Source organism: Gopherus evgoodei, chromosome 6 (genome assembly GCF_007399415.2).
Source record: "Gopherus evgoodei ecotype Sinaloan lineage chromosome 6, rGopEvg1_v1.p, whole genome shotgun sequence".
NCBI lineage: Eukaryota > Metazoa > Chordata > Testudines > Testudinidae > Gopherus > Gopherus evgoodei.
In genome coordinates, this window is record NC_044327.1 from 6,511,800 (window position 1) to 6,529,974 (window position 18,175).

At 40.5% G+C, this 18,175-nt stretch overlaps 1 protein-coding gene across 11 annotated transcripts in view; it reads right to left on the reverse strand.

The window, feature by feature from the left end:
- Window positions 1-18,175, reverse strand: part of HOOK3 (hook microtubule tethering protein 3) — a 186,103-nt gene that overhangs the window by 125,146 nt on the left and 42,782 nt on the right. For 10 of the 11 annotated variants that reach the window (XM_030566232.1, XM_030566229.1, XM_030566231.1 and 7 more), the window contains 4 exons: window positions 16,262-16,312; window positions 10,469-10,601; window positions 8,926-8,993; window positions 1,674-1,736 (listed from right to left, as the gene is read on the reverse strand). In XM_030566232.1, coding sequence (XP_030422092.1) covers window positions 1,674-1,736; window positions 8,926-8,993; window positions 10,469-10,601; window positions 16,262-16,312 — 315 coding nt within the window. Of the gene's footprint in view, window positions 1-1,673; window positions 1,753-8,925; window positions 8,994-10,468; window positions 10,602-16,261; window positions 16,313-18,175 lie in introns of those variants that run through there. The other variant, XM_030566239.1, reaches the window with a different exon arrangement.

Here is an 18,175-nt window from a genome sequence, read left to right on the forward strand (position 1 = left end):
CTATTATCATTCAAGAGCTCAGATACTTCATATGAGAGAGATGAACACAGCTGAAGGCAATTCTTTGTTCCAAAATAAAGTATTAAGGCAAGCATTTTCATTCTACATGTTGAGCTCAAGAACCCCCACAACCCAAATGTTGGAAAGCATACCACTTCCGTACATTTAAAAAATTGTCAACACCACTTTTCTTTACAAGAGTGAATAGTTTCGGTTTTCACTGTGTTTGCAAATACACAAAGGACTGGGAGATGGATTACAAGGAATAGACAATTAAGGTAAAATGTGTCTAGCCACTGGGCACACTACTTTTGCTGCACAAAGGGGAAACAATTGCTGTGGTAGAGGACAAGTCTAAATCTGAATGACATCAGTTAAAATAACAGGAGTACTTGTGGCACCTTCGAGAGTAACAAATTTATTTGAGCATAAGCTTTCGTGGGCTACAGCCCAGTTCATTGGATGCATGCAGTGGAAAATACAGTAGCACTTAATATATACATTTGCATTTATTCAGTTATGTCTCTAAAGGATTTTATAATAATGGAAAGATTTATGGCTTCCAAGTTTCTCTAGGATTGTAAAATTAAGTACATGGAAAGAAAATCAGTCTGAGAAGCAAGCACAAAGACACTACGTATTTTTGGAATAAATGTGCAGAATTACTACAAGCCTTACAAGGGCCTCCTACTTCTCTCCACGATCTAATCTATTGTAAAGAATGGCATCCCTGTCATTTTTCAGGTTTATAAGGGACAACGGACACATAAAAATTAACTCCATCTTTTAGACAGTATGTACAGCCACATAGACAACTAATGATATGATTCAGTAAAAACAGTATCATTCTCCAGGTTATACCTCTACCATTTTAGGGACTGTGGCTGAGGCTGTAGAAACAACAGAAATGACAGAATGTGCTCTCAAAATGCATACACAATAGCTGAGTATATTTGGTCCAGCATTTTTCACAAATACTTCAGTCACTGAGGAATTTTCCCAAGATTTCTCAAAGCAGGAAATTCACAACAGTTCCCAGAATTATTGCAAGGATATCTGAGCCTGATCTAGCCCACTAAAGCCAAGTGATGTCTTTCTGTTGACTTCAAAGAGAGTTGTCATGAGCAAAAAAGTTTTGTCTACAGCTAATAAATGTTACTAATTCTATTTAGTTTCTTCATGATTATCCTTTGACTTGTAAGGTCTTCACTTCTTGCTATGTCAGAAATAATGCTAGTTTTGAGCATGACAGCTACAAACTATTCATAATGCTTATAATGAATTTTATTTTCCAAAGAAATATTTTTGTTCTGCACATGCACTATGAACAATCACATTCAGAAATATATATACCAGTTATTTTATTTACTTATTTATTTGTTTAAATGTAGCAATACTACTGATGGACATAAGCCACAGGACATAATTACATAAATATATGTAATTGCAACTTCTGATTAACTGACTTTCTTTTAAAAATTGTACTTTAACAAAGAAAAAATATTACATTTAAAACTTTGAATGTGTGTTCCTTTGTTTGAATTTTTCCAAAAGATTTTCAAAAAAAGAGAAGATGATGATGATGAGGCAGCCTGCTTACAACATACCATATACCAGACTAACTGCACACTGATTTCCTGATTAAAGAAAAAGAAACATCTGGTCTTAGGTACCTGACGATCAAGGTCAACGTAAGCATCATTTCCAACAGAGACTGGAGATTCTTTACTCATCAACTGCAATTAGATTACACTGGATTAGAAAAAGCAAAAGATTTATTTGTATATTAAAAGCTAAGTTTTCATTTACAAAAAACCCAGATCAATCCTAAATTTAAGAAAGGTTTGTTCTGAAGATAAGGCCTTAAGTTTTCAAGTCACATTTTTATGTATGGTATATACAGAGAGAATTACAAATCTGCAGGACAAACACTATAAAGAAATATGAAAAAAAAATCTTATCTGGTACATATCCCTCCGTATAAGCATGCCTTCCTATCATCCATCATGAAAAGCTCGGGATGCTTTTTGCAGAATATTTGCAGCAATCTATATGGTAGTAAAAATTTACTCTGGAAATTTCCCTCTAACAGTGATTGTTGTTTTTTCCCCCGCAGTCTGGGAATTTCCTTTTGCATTTTTTTATGTTTGAATCCCCTCTAGCCATTTTGATATTGTAACAGATTGGATGTGTGTCCAGAAAGAAGATTTATTTTCTTATCTGCTAATTTTTTCCTTCAGAGAAGCATGTCAGCCAATCTGGAGCCTCACTAGAAAGCTATAACTAAAAAAGATCTGATTTTTCTCTTTCCACCAACCCTAAAAAATTCACAGGTTATGTTTCTCCAAATAATATAGTTCAGTAAATATATCATGCAAGTTGCAGTGGTTCAGTTTCGAAAATATTCATTCCGGAGATGAGCTCTTAACCTCAGAATTGCAAACAAGTCAGGAGGGGAAGTCATAATCAGCCTCTTTTTTTTTTTTTTTTTTTTTTTTTTTAATAAATATATGTAATTAAATGGGAGGAGCAGGGACCACAGATTTTTTGTTTTGGTGTTACATAGGGTCAAAGTATGAAAAAGGGTGAGAACCTATGTTAAGACAGAAGTTAAGATTGAAATACATATTAATAATATAAAGGTTAAAAATAATTAATTAGTTATGTTGTAATTAACCAAAAACCACGTACTACAGGTTTGTACTGCGTGTTTTGGGGATTATTAGAATATATTCATTTTTTGGTTTGTTTTTTCTATTACATGAGTAATAGAAATTAGAAATGAAAAAAGACTAACCAATCTAACCATACATCTAATCAATCCTGATTCCAATGCAACACTGTTCCCTTCAGTGTAATTCCTCATGCTTCACCCAGCCTGGGGTTAAAAAACTCTCCATAGCCCACTTCCACTACATTCTGTGGATGGCCACTCTGTAATCATACAACTCATTGTGATAATTTCTTCTGCTATTTAGCACTCGGCTTTCTTTTTCTTAAATGCAATCCCATAACTTCTGGTTATATTACAATGTACAGTAACAAATTACTCCCCATCATCAACAATCATGTCACTCACATATTTGTACACTTTTACACCCCACTCTTTAGCTGTCATTTAGCCAACCTATAAATATTTAGGCATAGTCAATCTTATCTCCAAAGTTCCTCCAGCCCTCGACCATTTTTGTTGCTCTTCGCTAAATTCCTTCCATTTTACCTACAACTTTCTGGTGACAAGCCATTCAGAAATGAAATATTGCATCTACAGAGCCCAAATTCTTATAAGGAGGAATTATAAAGTCCCTGTTCTGTGATTTGGTGTTTCTGAAAAGCCAAGTTGATGGCCTTTTCCATTGCCACAAGCAGTAGGTGTTGTGAACTCGTATCTAATTTATCGCCTTATTTTTCTAAGTTGAATATAATTTTGTAGTCTCCTGCCAATAATTTCTGACCTTGCTAGGCCACTTAGTATTATGTCTTTCTCCTCAGAGGTGTTCACATCACCTTCTGAGCACCTGATTTTGTTAGTGGCTGTTTATACCCTCTCCAGATAATTAATGACGATGTTAAGACTGAACCCAACACTGACCTCTGTGGTGCCCACCTAAGCCATCTCCCCCGCCCAGATGCCATCTATCATAACCTGTTAACAGAACAGCCATTAGCATCTCTAAGTAAGCCAATCTGATTTTTATAAAACTTCACAAGAAGCTATATAAAATGCTTTACTAAGAATTACAGGATCAGAACTTTAATTTCAACCCATCATTCATGATTCAGCCTAGAGAAATCTCTAATATTTTCCCCCAATTAACCTATTCTTTGGTAAATGAGAGGTAACAGATCCCTTATCTTAAAAGCACAGGAACAACAATCTGGACTACAAGTTAATTTAATCAGTTTATATTTTAATATTTTTATAGAAAATATCTGCCATTCCTTTTATTATTCTAATTACACCTTTTTCATGCCCACAGCTATGACAAGCAGCATTACAAAAATAAATATATATAACCATGCTAGGTGTTATTAAAACCTTTATCCAATTTTAACTGGTTTGCTCATGAGGGCTGAGTTATTAGTGTTGTCATGGATACAAGGTTGGCAACTAAGATTATCAGGAGATCTGTATGCATGAATGCCCTAGAAACATGCACTTGATTCTTCTGGGTATCATACACATGACTTACTCTCTCTCTATTCTATAAGTTTGCAGCTTATTTTATGTGATAACATGAAGATGTTTGATACTGCTGTTGCCTTATATATAAGGTGCATGCAAACTTCATTTCCCTTTGTCAGACAAAGATCTCTGTTTTCTGGAGATTTTTTATTTTGAAGTATCAGAGGGGTAGCCGTGTTAGTCTGGATCTGTAAAAGCAGCAAAGAGTCCTGTGGCACCTTACAGACTAACAGACGTATTGGAGCATGAGCTTTCGTAGGTGAATACCCACTTCGTCGGTTGCATGTGACGAAGTGGGTATTCACCCACGAAAGCTCATGCTCCAGTACGTCTGTTAGTCTACAAGGTGCCACAGGACTCTTTGCTGCTTTTATTTTAGAGAGACCCAGTGGTATATCTAACATCTTTTACAACTTCTAGTATGGTCTGACTTTTGACTTTTTCCATAAAGCAGCATCTACGAAGAACTGTTTTTACTGAAGACAAAATGAACCTTGAAAATAATTAGGCTGTGTGACGAAGTGGGACTGTTCTTAATGTTTCCTCTGAATACTGTGTGGGTGCCTCAGTTTCCCCTATGCATTTCTTAAGTCTCTAGTGTGCATAAATGGCCAACAATCTGTCTCCTAGCAACAAATGGTCCTTCTCCCCTTGCAAGGGGATAGCTAAAAGTGAACAAAGATCAGGTGATCTCCTGGCCCAGGAGAGAGACAAAGGCCAGAAAGGAGGGGTTGGAGGGGGTTTCAGTTTGGAGCTGGCTGGGGACAAGGAATGAGTGCAGATGGGGTTGTCTGGCTCTCTGGGCCCGGAATGGGGTCCTGTTCGCTGTACCTACAAGCTCGGTTTTAGACCTAATAAATCTCTGTTTTATTGGCTGGCTAAAAGTCACGTCTGACTGCGAAGCTAGGGTGCAGGACCCTCTGGCATCTCCAGGACCCCGCCTGGGTGAACTCGCTGTGGGAAGCACACAGAGGGGCATATGCTGAATGCTCCAAGGTCAGACCCAGGAAGGTGAAGCCATGTAAGCTTCTTGCCCTGAAGACAGTCTGCTCCAAGAGACAGGAGGCTCCCTAAAGTCCTGACTGGCTTTGTGGGGAGTAGTTCCAGGGCATCGCCCGGGGACTCCATGACAGGCTGAAACACAGGAAATTTGATATTCGCTATCTCTGTGAAGACATCCTCTTTGGGACCCATCTAACTAGGAAGTCCTTCTTGCTATGCAACCTCAGACAGGTTTGAAACTGCCTCAAATACTCTGCAGTAAAGGGCATGACCCTATTTTCATAGTCTGATGGACATGCTTACTGAAAGGGGAAAGGATCTTGTTATAAAGTCTCTAAGTTTAGTTATTAGGAAATGAGGGTGTTTTCCTATTTATTGGTAAAGAACTCTCAACCTTCCAAATGACTATTTATATCTGAGGCTTGGGAAAAGAACAGCATAATTTGCCAGATGCATTATGGAACAATTGCAAAGCTGTACTGTAACAGAAATAGATTTCATGGGAAATGTTAAATTTTTGTTTTTCAGGAAAAATCAATCTGTGTAACACATGAAATTGAAAAACTTTATACTAGATTTTTTATTGCTTTGAAAACCACACATTAGGCCCTCATCCTGCAAATTTCAACGGAACTACTTATGTGCACGAATGTTTGCAGGGGCCTTGGAATCTCAATGCTGGAAACACATGAATTCAGCTTCATTGAAATGAACAGACTATCAAGGCACCGTTTGGTTTATATGGTGTTTGAAATATTTCAGAATCTACCTGAAGAACAGTATTTTCCATTTATTTTTTAGCTTGGTGCTTTACTTTAAAAATTCTGATAATCAAAGAATACAGTTATTCGAAAGCACAAGAAATTCAAATAAAATAAAGGTGTTTAAATTCATTTTCTTGTACAAAATTTCACATGTGAAATTACCATTTTGCAATGTGAAAAATGGCATTTTTTTCAGTGAAAAAAACACCACGTTAGGTATAGGCGATTACAAGTGATACCAGTTTTGCTGGGGTGTGAAACAGGTTTTCATGAGCAGTATTACTTATTATGTATACATTAATAAAGTATCATCTATAAGCATTTCCATATATTTAACTGAAGTAGGAAAACTATGCAATATAGTATAAAGAAATATTTAACAGGTCTTTTTATGTAACTAATACTTAAGACAGTCTAAGTGCATGGAAAGTATTTTGCAATGCTTGGATGATGTAGGTATGCAATACCTACACTTCTCATCCGTCTACATGGCTGTCGTAACAGCACTTCAATTGGTGATTCCTCCACATACCTGAGGCACTCAAATCCCTCTGCAGAGATCTGCTCTAAGCAGTCCACCAGACCATGAAAAGGTTCTGAATGTCCTGGATCCAAGAAGGCCCTAAACCTTTTGCACTTTCTAGGACCCATAGAGGCTACCTGCTTTGAGGCACAATAAGAACACAATTATTGGGCACTAATTCTTTATCTGACTTCAGAAGTCTGTTGTCCATCCAGCTCTTCAGGGAAACTTTCAAGGAGCTATGTTTTTCTCCAAAGATCGAAATTGCAGCTTTGAAGATTTTCCTGGGATCTGAACTCTTGACTCTGAGAAGGATCTGAAGATTTTTGAATAAGCATCTCAGAACGCTCCATTTGGTTCTGAATTTCTTAGTCTTCTAAAGTCTTTGAATGGTAGAGTCAAGCCACTCTGATCTGGAGTATTACTTGGAAAGAAGCTCTTTTGATCAACTGAGTTTCCAAAGACTCCTCCAAAGGAGAGCCCTCAGCCTGTGGTGTCACTTTTTTCTGGCACAGGTCACAAAGACTGAACGAGCTCCATGGCCACTGGACAAATGCTTCATTAATCCATTAAACAATGGGCATGGTTATTAATATGGATATCTTATTAGATGAAGAAACACATCTCTTGAATATGAACTTATTTTTGACCACTGTAGCAGAGTGAAAAGTGCTACTAAAAACTAAGGACCAATAAAAGACAGCTATCAAAAATCCTATCAAAACAAATGGGGGAGGGGGACACAGAAAAGACGACAAACGTGCAGAAAAACTGCCAAAAAACCATGGTCAGGAAACCAGGAACTGACTCCCTGACAGCACTGGCTTAGGGAAGGACAGGGAATGAAAGATAATCTAGGGAGATGGGGGGGTTTTACTCTCATTTCCAGAATGCTAAATCTGAGAAGCAAGTGTGCTTGCCCCCTACCGGTTCTGGTACTCTAAATGGTTCCATGGTCATCAAACAGTGCATATGACTCCTAGACTGTGGATTGAAGAGACAAGTCATGATGAAGAATTGAGCAACCTTTGGCTCTGTACCATTTATTTCCCTTTATAGGGATCTGTAGGAAAAACACATTTTATATATGGGGTAGACAAATCTGAATTTATCACACTGAAGTCAGCATAGGGTTCAATTGCTGATTTATCAAGATCTAAGTGGAATTAGATGCTTAAACATGGTGATTTTGCTCACATGCACACAGTTAAACTGATCATCAGTTATGGATTCGGAACGAAAGACATATTGGCAAAGATCTTAGTGAACTTTTGCCTTCTTGTGAAGCATGTGCCAAGAAACCATTTGCTTTGGAGGTCAGCAAAACCTCTGCTTTTAGATTTCCTGTCACTCTAACATTAATCTGTCCTGAGTTACAAACCATCCAGGAAATCTCTTTCTGGCAGCACAGGAGGCCACTCAGCTGCTTCAACGCAGTGAAGTTGAGCTACTAAAGTGGTTTGAAGGGAAGCTGCTCCACCTGAATCCGAAAAGTGCTTTATTTTCTTGGGCCTCAGCTAAAGCTCCATAGGCAAGACTCAGAACTAGGGCACTGAAGTCCTACTGAGCTAAGTATCCCTGTATTAGGCAGACACCTGTTTCAACAGCCAAAACTTGGAAGAAGTAATGGCAGACATTAACAGATTTCACTGTACTTGCTTCCTTTCTGCTATGCTTCCATTTAGTGTCTCAGCATGACTCCTCAGTTACAGCAAGATGATGAAATCACTCCTCGCTTTTAAAAAAATTGCAAATCATCAACTTGCTAATCTAAACTAAACATTGCTAAGCTTACCAAGAGAGGTGACCTTTCCCCACTTCTCATCACTTTAGGAACAAATGATCTAGTGAGGTCTCATGTTACTAAAATGATGTTATTTTTACTGAATATATTACAGTACATTTATTGACTGCTATGAAGTATTATCAGGAATAATTAAAACTAAAAACAAGACTACAGCTAACAAAATAGAAAGTATATTTTGCAATGCGTTTTCCTCTTTTTACTGTATTTGTTCACTTACTTGCCTGTTTACAAAATTTAGTAATTCAGTGAGTCTCCTCGTTACTAGGTGCAAATGAACAATATTCTACAATACTTGTTTTGCTACTTACATAACAAAGTATAGTGTGTTTTTAGGAGCTGTAGGAAAGGAAAGGTAAAGGAAGGGAAGCCCAGTATCAATATCTAGAAGTTTAATCTTCTAGATTTAAAGAAAAGTGGAAATTTGCCTGAATTCTATTACATAAATAAGGCTTGGTTAGCAAAACTCTGTTTTCCCTAATCCAAAGAGGAAAACATTCCTTCTTCTAAACTTTATAAATGTTGCATTCCATGCCCCTTCTATTAATCACTGCTTTCTACTGAAGTTAACAAAACTGAGAAAAAATAGATTCCGGTACTGAATTGAAAAGCTGAATTGTTACATATTATGGACACTTCAGCATACCTCCTGAATAGCTGTCATGACAACATGTTGAACAGACTCCTCCATCATCATGATGGTCTGGATGTATTCTGAAAACAAGAATATTCTCACATGTCATTATTTACACAAACTTAAAACAGTCAAACAGAATGAAGGGATAAATAACCACCTCTCTCCTGCAAATTGTGCAGGTGCCATTCCTGGGACTTGGGCTCAGTCAGTGTCCAGACCCCACCCCAATAAACCCAGAAGTACAGTAAGAGAAAGCCATACTTCCAAGTGATGATGCAAGGCTTGGTAAGACATTTCTGAAGGTCCACGCGTGTGTACATATGGTGGCAGACCAAGTGAACGATGGAGACATTTTCAAAAATTCTCATCATTTCAAGATCAAGCAGTATATATTCTAATATTGATAGAAAATAATCACCGATGGGCAAAGTTCTCAGTTGTAATACAAACAAGCTTGTAGGCCAACCGCAGTATGAAAAACTGCAAATTATGTACAAGAAGAGGGATACAGTTATCTCTGTTGCAAGGGCATCTTGCCTGGATACACATTTTCCTTCTATGCTCTTGCCAAGGGGTGGAGTAGCTTTGGAAAGCTTTTAAGCTAAGACGGCAATCCATTAACTACCAGTGACCTGACTGATATTGGCAATAGGCAGCTGTAGTGAAATGACTAACAGTTGGATCAAAGTAATAATTTTTATTTGTCTTTAAATGCCCACTAAATATTTCCCACTGGAACTGTCTGTTCTCCAGTTGCAGTTCCCTTTTTTTCCTGAACTATTCAGACAGAAAGAAAAAGGGCATGACACAAGAAAAGGTCCTACTCTTCCGTAATTTACAGGATTCTCTTCCTACCTTTCAACAGTGACTCATTTTGTGTACCTTGCACATCTGGTCAGAGACTCTACTCTTGGTCTTTTTGTATTTTCATGAATATATGCCCTCTGTTTTGCCTCTTCCTGGATCTCATATTTGTAAATTCCAATATCAGCTGATGTTATGGTAAAGAGCTACATTTCTTAATGGATATGAGGTGAGAGACCAGCATGCTGGGAAACCACTGAGCGGGTAGCAAATTCTCAAGAGTAGATAAGGCCACAGAGTTTTAAATCATGGGCCCAAGGTGGGAGCAAGTATCAGAGCAGGGAACAGAATCCAGATCGTATAGCATATGGCTCCCATAACTATTTTTTTTGTGTGCAATGTGTACCTTGTCTATGAATTTGCAATTACCCAGGTAAGAGCCTTCCCACAAGAATTAATAACTAAAAGCTAGGTGGAGCCATTTTTCATTTCTATTCCTATAACCAAAAGAAAATATATACAGCAGAAGCATATATAACCAGCTCCACAGTTCCAGCTTGCAAACTCAGTGAAACTTGAAATGTGATGCCAACTATTATCAATAAGGCAAAATAAAGTCATGACCCACAGGAAAATAAATTGTGCCTCTGACAACAATCCCAGACACACCATTTTCCCCACATTTATGCATCAAGTCTGACTTGCATTAACTACACAGAGAGCATAATGTATATTCAAAATTGATTACCTTGCTTCTGCTCACAATTCACAGCACATCCCAAAATGAGCTGAAGCATTCTTCCAAGCTCTGCAACATCTGAGTGCTCTCCAATCAAGTTAACATCAGGAAGGGTAAAGTCATTAATCTGCTGCCCTAAAATCTGCACAAAGACACAATATATGTAGATAAGGCAAGAAGCCAGTAGAAAGAGCTCACCTTCCATCTTTGGCACAGTTTTCAAACCCAACTTCAAGTCTCAAGTGTAATAAATTGGATAACCTCAGCCCACTTACCTCTGGACAAGGTTCTACAACACAAATTACATCCACATAATTTGATACAACCAGCATTTCAGAGAATCCAGAGAAGGCTGTCTCAGCTAATATCAATAATGAACAACTACTCTTACCACTACAGATCTGTTCTTCTAGGTTGGGAAAGGCCAGCAAAGAAGCCAGTAACATGAGGAAGCTCAAAAGACAGCTGACCAATCAATGGTACCTGTCTGATGGACTTTTAAAAATAAAGTTGTTTTCTGCAATTCAAATAAAGAATTCTTCAGAAACAAACAATATGTCATCAGACAGAATAATTTAATTGCATCTGGGAAATAAGCTGTAAATCACAGGAGTGGAAAGCTAGAATTCCACATATTCCAATGATATAAAATGTGTGTCTAGCCCTGATGGATGACAAAACAAAAGACTGTAAAATTGTCACTAATCCCTTGGTCTAGTAGTTTTACAGATCTGGTCCAAAGATATTGAGGAAGTCTCACATGTAAGACAACTAATTTTCAGTCTGTGGAAACAGTCTGAAATAGTGGCACAAGACAAACTGAATAGCAGAAAGGGGTCATAAAAGAAAAAAATGCTTGACAAAGACGCAAGGAGAAAGAATGGAAAGAAGCTGAAAGAGAAGAGAATCATACCTGACATACAATCATTGTAAGCCAATTTACAATCTAGAAGGTTTTACACATTAATGAGCATTAGCTGGGAAAATTAAGCAGTTCTGCTAGATCAGAAAAAAGCTTTGTAAGAGTTGAAAATATTACTATGAAAAGTGGGATGAGTCAAACTTCTAGCACATAAATTGCAGATAGAAAAAACCAGTCAAATTAACAGATCAAAAATGCAAACAAAGAAAAAAGAGTGACTATGAAAGGAATGTGTAATTTATTTGCTGATTTTTTAAGTCAAACCTCCTCCCCAAAAAAAAAAAACAAAACAGCTTTGGAGAAGATATTTACACAATAGTATCTAGCAAATGTATGTATATAATAATACATGACACTTCTGCAAATCAAATTGTTTTAAAAGGACAACAACAGAGATTTGCTGCCTTAGAAGTCTTGCCCAAAGAATGGGTATTAATATGACTAATGCCCCGGTGTACTATGTGGCAAACTGGACCTAAATTCTTCAGCAAGGCTCCCTCATTTTTCTGTCACGCCAATAAACTAGAATGTGAATTCTGTAGCAGATCCAGGTAAATTGAAAAATGAATAATTTTATTAAATAAAATAGAAAATGAGTAATATAATCAATACAGTATTTCTTGAATGGTTATTTTGATATCTAATTTTTACATTGCCCTAATCTTTAAAATGTGATACAGATTTTTATATTGCTTTGTAGAGGTTGTTAAGGAAGCTGGGTAGGAGATATGTCATTTGGCACTATGAGGACATGGGTTTGGGATTGTGAAACAAATGTGTTAGCAGGACATTTCTGGTAAACTGTTATGTTAAAATTAGGCTCCAGTGTCAATACCCCACTGAGATGAAAAAGGAACGATTTAGCAGCCTCAGGAAACCACCACCATATTGGTTTAGACTCTGACAGCTGAAAAGTCTTCTTTGCACAAATACTAGAAACTTTAAGGAAAACAGCGAAAGCTTAGATTTTAGAGCAGAATTCTGTGGGAAGAGGAATAGTCTATGGCAACTTCTGTGGACACCATAAAGCACACAGGGTCCTGCACAGGATCTTCAACTTGTTCTCCTGCGAGGCTGTAATAGTGCAGGATGCTACATTACAGCCATTAGAATCCCTTTGGATATTCCATAAACTATTGAATTACTGTAAAATGAAACAAAAAAAAGTGCCCTAAGTCTCCAAGGCTTTTGTCTATGCTAGGTAAAAGACTAATCTTTTCACATCTAGCTTGTGCAAAAGGACTTTGCTAGGATAGGCACTCAGATGAGAAAAATGTAGGCAGGACAACTGACAAATTTAAGTGGATCTCCATCACCATGCACTTTTGGAAGCAATCTGGGATGTTTTACAGATGCATCTGATCTTTGAAGAATTTCGTATTTAATGAATCTGTCACTAAAGCTTGATGCTCAGTCATTTTCTGAAATCAAGTCATTGACTTTCTAAAATAATAAATTTACCATGTCAGAAACTTAAACTTACACATAGTCAGTGGCTTAAAAAGGAGCTGACATCATTTTGCAATGACAACATTGGTCTTCTAGGATATAAGGAATTTTTATAATGCATCAAGCTCTCACAAACCCAGAGGCTGTAGACTATACTGCTCTTCCTTTAACATGGCCACGAAAGAAATCTCTGCCGAATGAAGTTAAGAGAAGATTCTTTTAAACCCAGATTGACAAATAAAGGTAGCAAGCAGTGTATGTGCAGGACGTGGAAAAGGATTCATATGGGGTCTTTACATAGCAGATAAACAATTCCCAAGAAAAAAGTATGTATGTCTTTCTGAAAGATTCATTCTGAGCAGCTAACAGGACTTGAAATGTTTGCTCAGAAACACTAGAGTTTTCAATTCCTACCCTTCTGAGATTTTAACGTGAGCTAACTTTAATGTAATACTCAGAACTTTTGAAAATCAGTCTATTTATTAAGTTTGGATTTGGGAGTTTAACTTTAGGCGCCGATTTTTGAAAATGTTGCCCCCACCCCCAAGAGTCTTACCAAATGTATTATCTTCCTCCACTCCAGAATATTACACTGTTCTGACAGAAAACAAGTGCTTAGAGCAGGGGTCGGCAACTTATGGCACACATGCCAAAGATGGCACGCGAGCCAATTTTTAATGGCACGCTGGAGCCTGCTGGGAACCCACTGTGCCATTAAAAACCCTGCCGACGTGGCAAGCTGCAGGATCCGCGACCCCAGGCTGGAGCGCTGGGCCGAGTGCAGCAAGCCGCTGGCCCCTCCCCCACCTTCACCATGAGCCATGCTGCCGCGCACAGCGCTCTGGGGCCCGGGGCTGCAAGCTCCCCACAGGGCAGCGTTTGGCTCCATGGGGAGGGAAAGATGCTCCCCGCTCATCCGGAGCCCTGCCGCCGCACACACAGCCCCGCCCCTCAGAGCGCTCTGCACGAGGCAGCAGGGCTCCGGAACAGCGGGAAGCCTCATGGTAAGGGGTCCAGGTCCAGGCCAGGGAGTGGATAAGGGGTGGGGGCAGTCAGGGGACAGGGAGCACAGTGGGTTGGATGGGGTGGTGGTTAGGGGCAGGGGTCTCTTGAGGGGGCAGTCAGGGAGCAGGGGGAGGTTGGATGGGGCACGGGAGTTCCTGGGTCTGTTGGGGGTGGGGGGGGTGGATGGGGTCAAGGCAGTCGGGGACAAGGAGCAAGAAGGGTCCTGGGGAGGCAGTTAGGGTGGGGGGGGGGTCTCTGGAGGGGATGGTCAGAGGACAAGGAGCTGGGGGGGTTAGGAGTTCGGGGGGGCTGTCAGGAGGTTGGAGTGTGGAGAGAGGTTGGGTGAGCAGGGGAGCGTTGTATGGGTCCAGAGTTCTGGGAGTCCTGTAGGGAACGGGGAGCAGTTAGATAGGCATGGGAGTCCGAGGGATTCTGTCTGGGTGCGGGGGTGTGGATAAGGGTTGGGGCAGTCAGGGGACAGGCGGGGGGAAGGTCCTAAGGGGGCGGTCAGGGGACAAGGGGCAGGGAGGCTTAGCTGGGGATGGGGTCCCAGGAGGGGGTAGTTGGGACAAGGAGTGGGGGGGCAGTCACCCAGCCCTCTGCCCTGAGCCCTGACCCCCTCAAACAGACTCAGCCCTCTACCCTGAGCCATGCACCCCCACACCTCCCCCAGGCTCCTGCCCTAAGCCCTGTACCACCGAGCCCTCTGTTGACTCCTTCACCCCCCCGCATGACCCCAGCCCTGACTCTGGTACCCCCCCACATACCCAACCCCCCTACCTTGACACCTGCACCCCCCTCACATGTGCCTAGCCCTCTGCCCTGACTCTTGCACCCCCACATACCCAGCCCCGCCGACATCCCATGCACCCCACACATCCCCATCCCCACCCTGAGCACCAAATGGGAGCTCCTGCACCCCCCACTCACATTCCCACCTGCACCCCTCACACCAAATGGGAGATGCCCAGGTAAGTGCCCCCACACCCAAACCTCCTGCCCCAACCCTGAGCCCCCTCCCTCATTCTAGCTCCTGGCCAGACCCTTCACCCCCAGCCCTGTGCTCAGTCCACTCCCACCCTCAGCTCAGTGCAGAGAGAGAAAGAGGATGGGCCAGAACCAGGGAGAAGGTAGGTACCCACTGTATGTGGGCAGGGCCGGGACCCCAGACCAGCAGCGGGCTGAGCAGGGTCCGGCAGCCAGGATCCCGGCTGGCAGAAGCCGGCGGATGGAACCCCTGAGTGGCAGTGGGCTGAGCCGCTCAGCCCACTGCTGGTCTGGGGTCCTCGCTACTAGCCCCACACAGCCCACTGCCGGTCTGGGGTTCTGGCTGCCAGACCCTTCCCAGCTGGGGTCCCAGCCGCAGGCCCCACTCAGCCCACTGCCGACCTAGAACCCCAGACCAGCAGCAGACTGAGCGGGCCGGCGACGTAAGATCAACATTTTAATTTAATTTTAAATGAAGTTTCTTAAATATTTTGAAAACCTTGTTTATTTTACAATACAACACTAGTTTAGTTATATAATATATAGACTTGTAGAGAGAGACTTTCTAAAAAACATTAAAATGTATTACCAGCACACAAAACCTTAAATTAGAGTGAATAAATGAAGACTTGGCACACCACTTCTGAAAGGTTGCCGATCCCTGGCTAAGAGTATGCAGTCTCTCTATGTGAGTATCCCAATACAGTGTCTGTTTCACTGCATTCTTAATGTACCAGCTACCTCAGCACATAGCGGGGAATAAATATGTCTCGTTTTCCTTCCCATGGAGTGCAGTCTTGGACACAAGCAGCACAAGAGCTTCTCCGAAGAACACACAGGCCACAATAGTAGATCTCTAACAGTCTGAAATTAAAACTTTTAATGAACTCTTCTCCCCCCACTTCAACTGAATATCTTCCCCACAGAAAAAATGAAAGAGAGTCTTTACTAGGTGCAGCGGAGAAAGTCAGAGAGATTAGCTTTATTTTTTACGCATTCAACTCCACCATGGAGTCACCAAGGGCATCTACTATTTTCATGTCTAGATGCTTAAGAATATTAGGGGTTTTATTTTCAAGCTGGGTTTGTTCCTTAGTGGAATATTTGATGAAACACACAATAAAGCTTTGGAGAGGTCTAGCACTCAAGGATAGTCCATGATGAGTTCATTAATTTTGGTAGGACAGGTTTAAAGGGTATGGAAGGGCAGATAAGATACAGAATGGCTATTTAAAAAATGAACAATTTCATTTCATGAGGTAAGGGTCAGATTTTTTGAAAGAGCTCAGCTCCAGTAAGAGCTGCTGGGTGCAGAGAACTTGTGACATATCTGGACCTAATGCTAAACAAATCAATATTCTGTAACATGTTCAACAAGCATAATGAATATATTCAGCAAAAGGAAGGGTCTGTATAGAGCACTGAGAAATAGTTCTTACCTCATGATTGTAATCCAATATTCCTTTTAAAATTTTCTTCAAATTGCTTATCTGTTGGATGGAAGAGAGAGAAATTAAGATATATAAAGCCACTGAATTTAAGATACAGTAGAACCCCTAATTTTACAAACTAATTGGGGACTGAAGTTTATAAAATCAAAAAGTTCAAAAAATTGTAATCTCAAAATTATAATAGGTATGGTACATAAACTGCAGTATGGTGCACTGCATGGTCGTTGTCTTGTTCTTTACATCACTGTAAAAGACACTTCCTATCCACTGAAGAAACTGGAATATGAAGAGATATCAACTTGTTCATTGACATCACTTTCATTATGTGATTCCCACGCGCTCCTTTCTGGAAAAATGATTTATGTAACTAGTCATTTGTATGGCTGGTTTTAGTAAAATTGAAGTTCTACTGTATTGATATAAATATATAAAAACAATTGTGTGGGTATACAGCAGGCTAAGAAAAATCACAAGTAATACTGTAAGCAGAATCACATACACAAATGTAAGTCTATTTGAATTTCTAGTGAAAAGTATCTTGCTGGAATCAATAATTCATTATGATCACCAAAAATATTATATATGTTCGTCCCATGATGTGGACCTGATCCAAAGTCCACGCCAGTCAATGGAGCACAACGAAGCGAATGACAAAAATTCCTACTGACTGGAATGGGCTTTGACTCAGCCAATGGTGAAAAATTTTAAGGGAAGCATTGTTTAAGCCAGTGTCATGAAAGTGATGAGTAAGCTGGGGCTCCAAAATAAGAGGGTGAACTATATCCTGATCTCAGTGACTAGGGGGGAAGTGGGGGAAAGGGAAGGCTGTAGGCTAGTCGGAGGGAAAAGATGTGGCCCAGACAGGGAAGAAAAGGAGTAGATTTCCGCTAAAGTTAGCGCTGACCTCCAGGGTACTGTCAGTACTGAGAATTTAGACATCAGAGTTAGTGCCAAGAGTAAGGTCCTCAGTACAGAGGACAGTACCAGAGAAGCAGTGACTTCAAACAATAGTTGGTCTGCTGGGTCCATTAGGGCTTTGATTGCCAGTGCCAAGGTATCGGTAGCAGATGTAGGTACAAGGGTTGTTTTGGTACTGGGACAAGAATCAATACCATGTCATTTGCCCTGTATTATGAAAGGACTTTCTGCCAAATTCCCAGGAGGAGACCAACGGCAAATGCTCTTTTCTTAGGCCTCTGAGCTTTTCCCTTTTTATGGGAGGTAAAAGCACCAGTGCTAGGAACACCATGGCCCATTTGGTGTTCTGGTCTACCTTGACTCCAAGTGAAGGAAACACAGGCTTTTGGTGCTGGAGCACCCATCAGCGATAAGCTGACTTGGACAGTCATGGATGGCCAATCAATACAGTGTCCGCTGTCTTACTGGAATTTGCCTTAGGAGTCACATCACAGCTCACAAGGGCTCTAACTGGATTTGGAGGTACAAAGTCTCATCTTGCAGCCTGATGCCTATTCTTCTGGGCCCAAAGTGCCCCTCACAGACTGCTCCAACAGAAATGGTTTTAGCACAGCGTCTCCAGATTTTCTCATTTTTGATGAGAAAGACTGGCAGACAGTGCAACGGTAAGTCATATGGCTTTCACCTAAGCAGAACAGACCATGGCTACCTCCATTTGTGAGGAGAATGTGTCATTTGTGAGATGGACAGGGTTTGAAGTCACCAAGATAGTGGTTGTGGTGAAGAGTACTGAATAATAAATAATTGTTGGGAGTGTCAAGGAAGAAGGTTTGCTAGAAAATTAAAAGAATTAAAAGTTCCTACCTAGAGTATTTCCTCTCTTTACTTGTTATTAGCTAAAGGGTAGCAGGCACATACAGCCTGGTTCTGTCTTGCTGTCACAAGCAGAGAAGTGAAAGATGGTTCTGGACACTCGGCTGACCT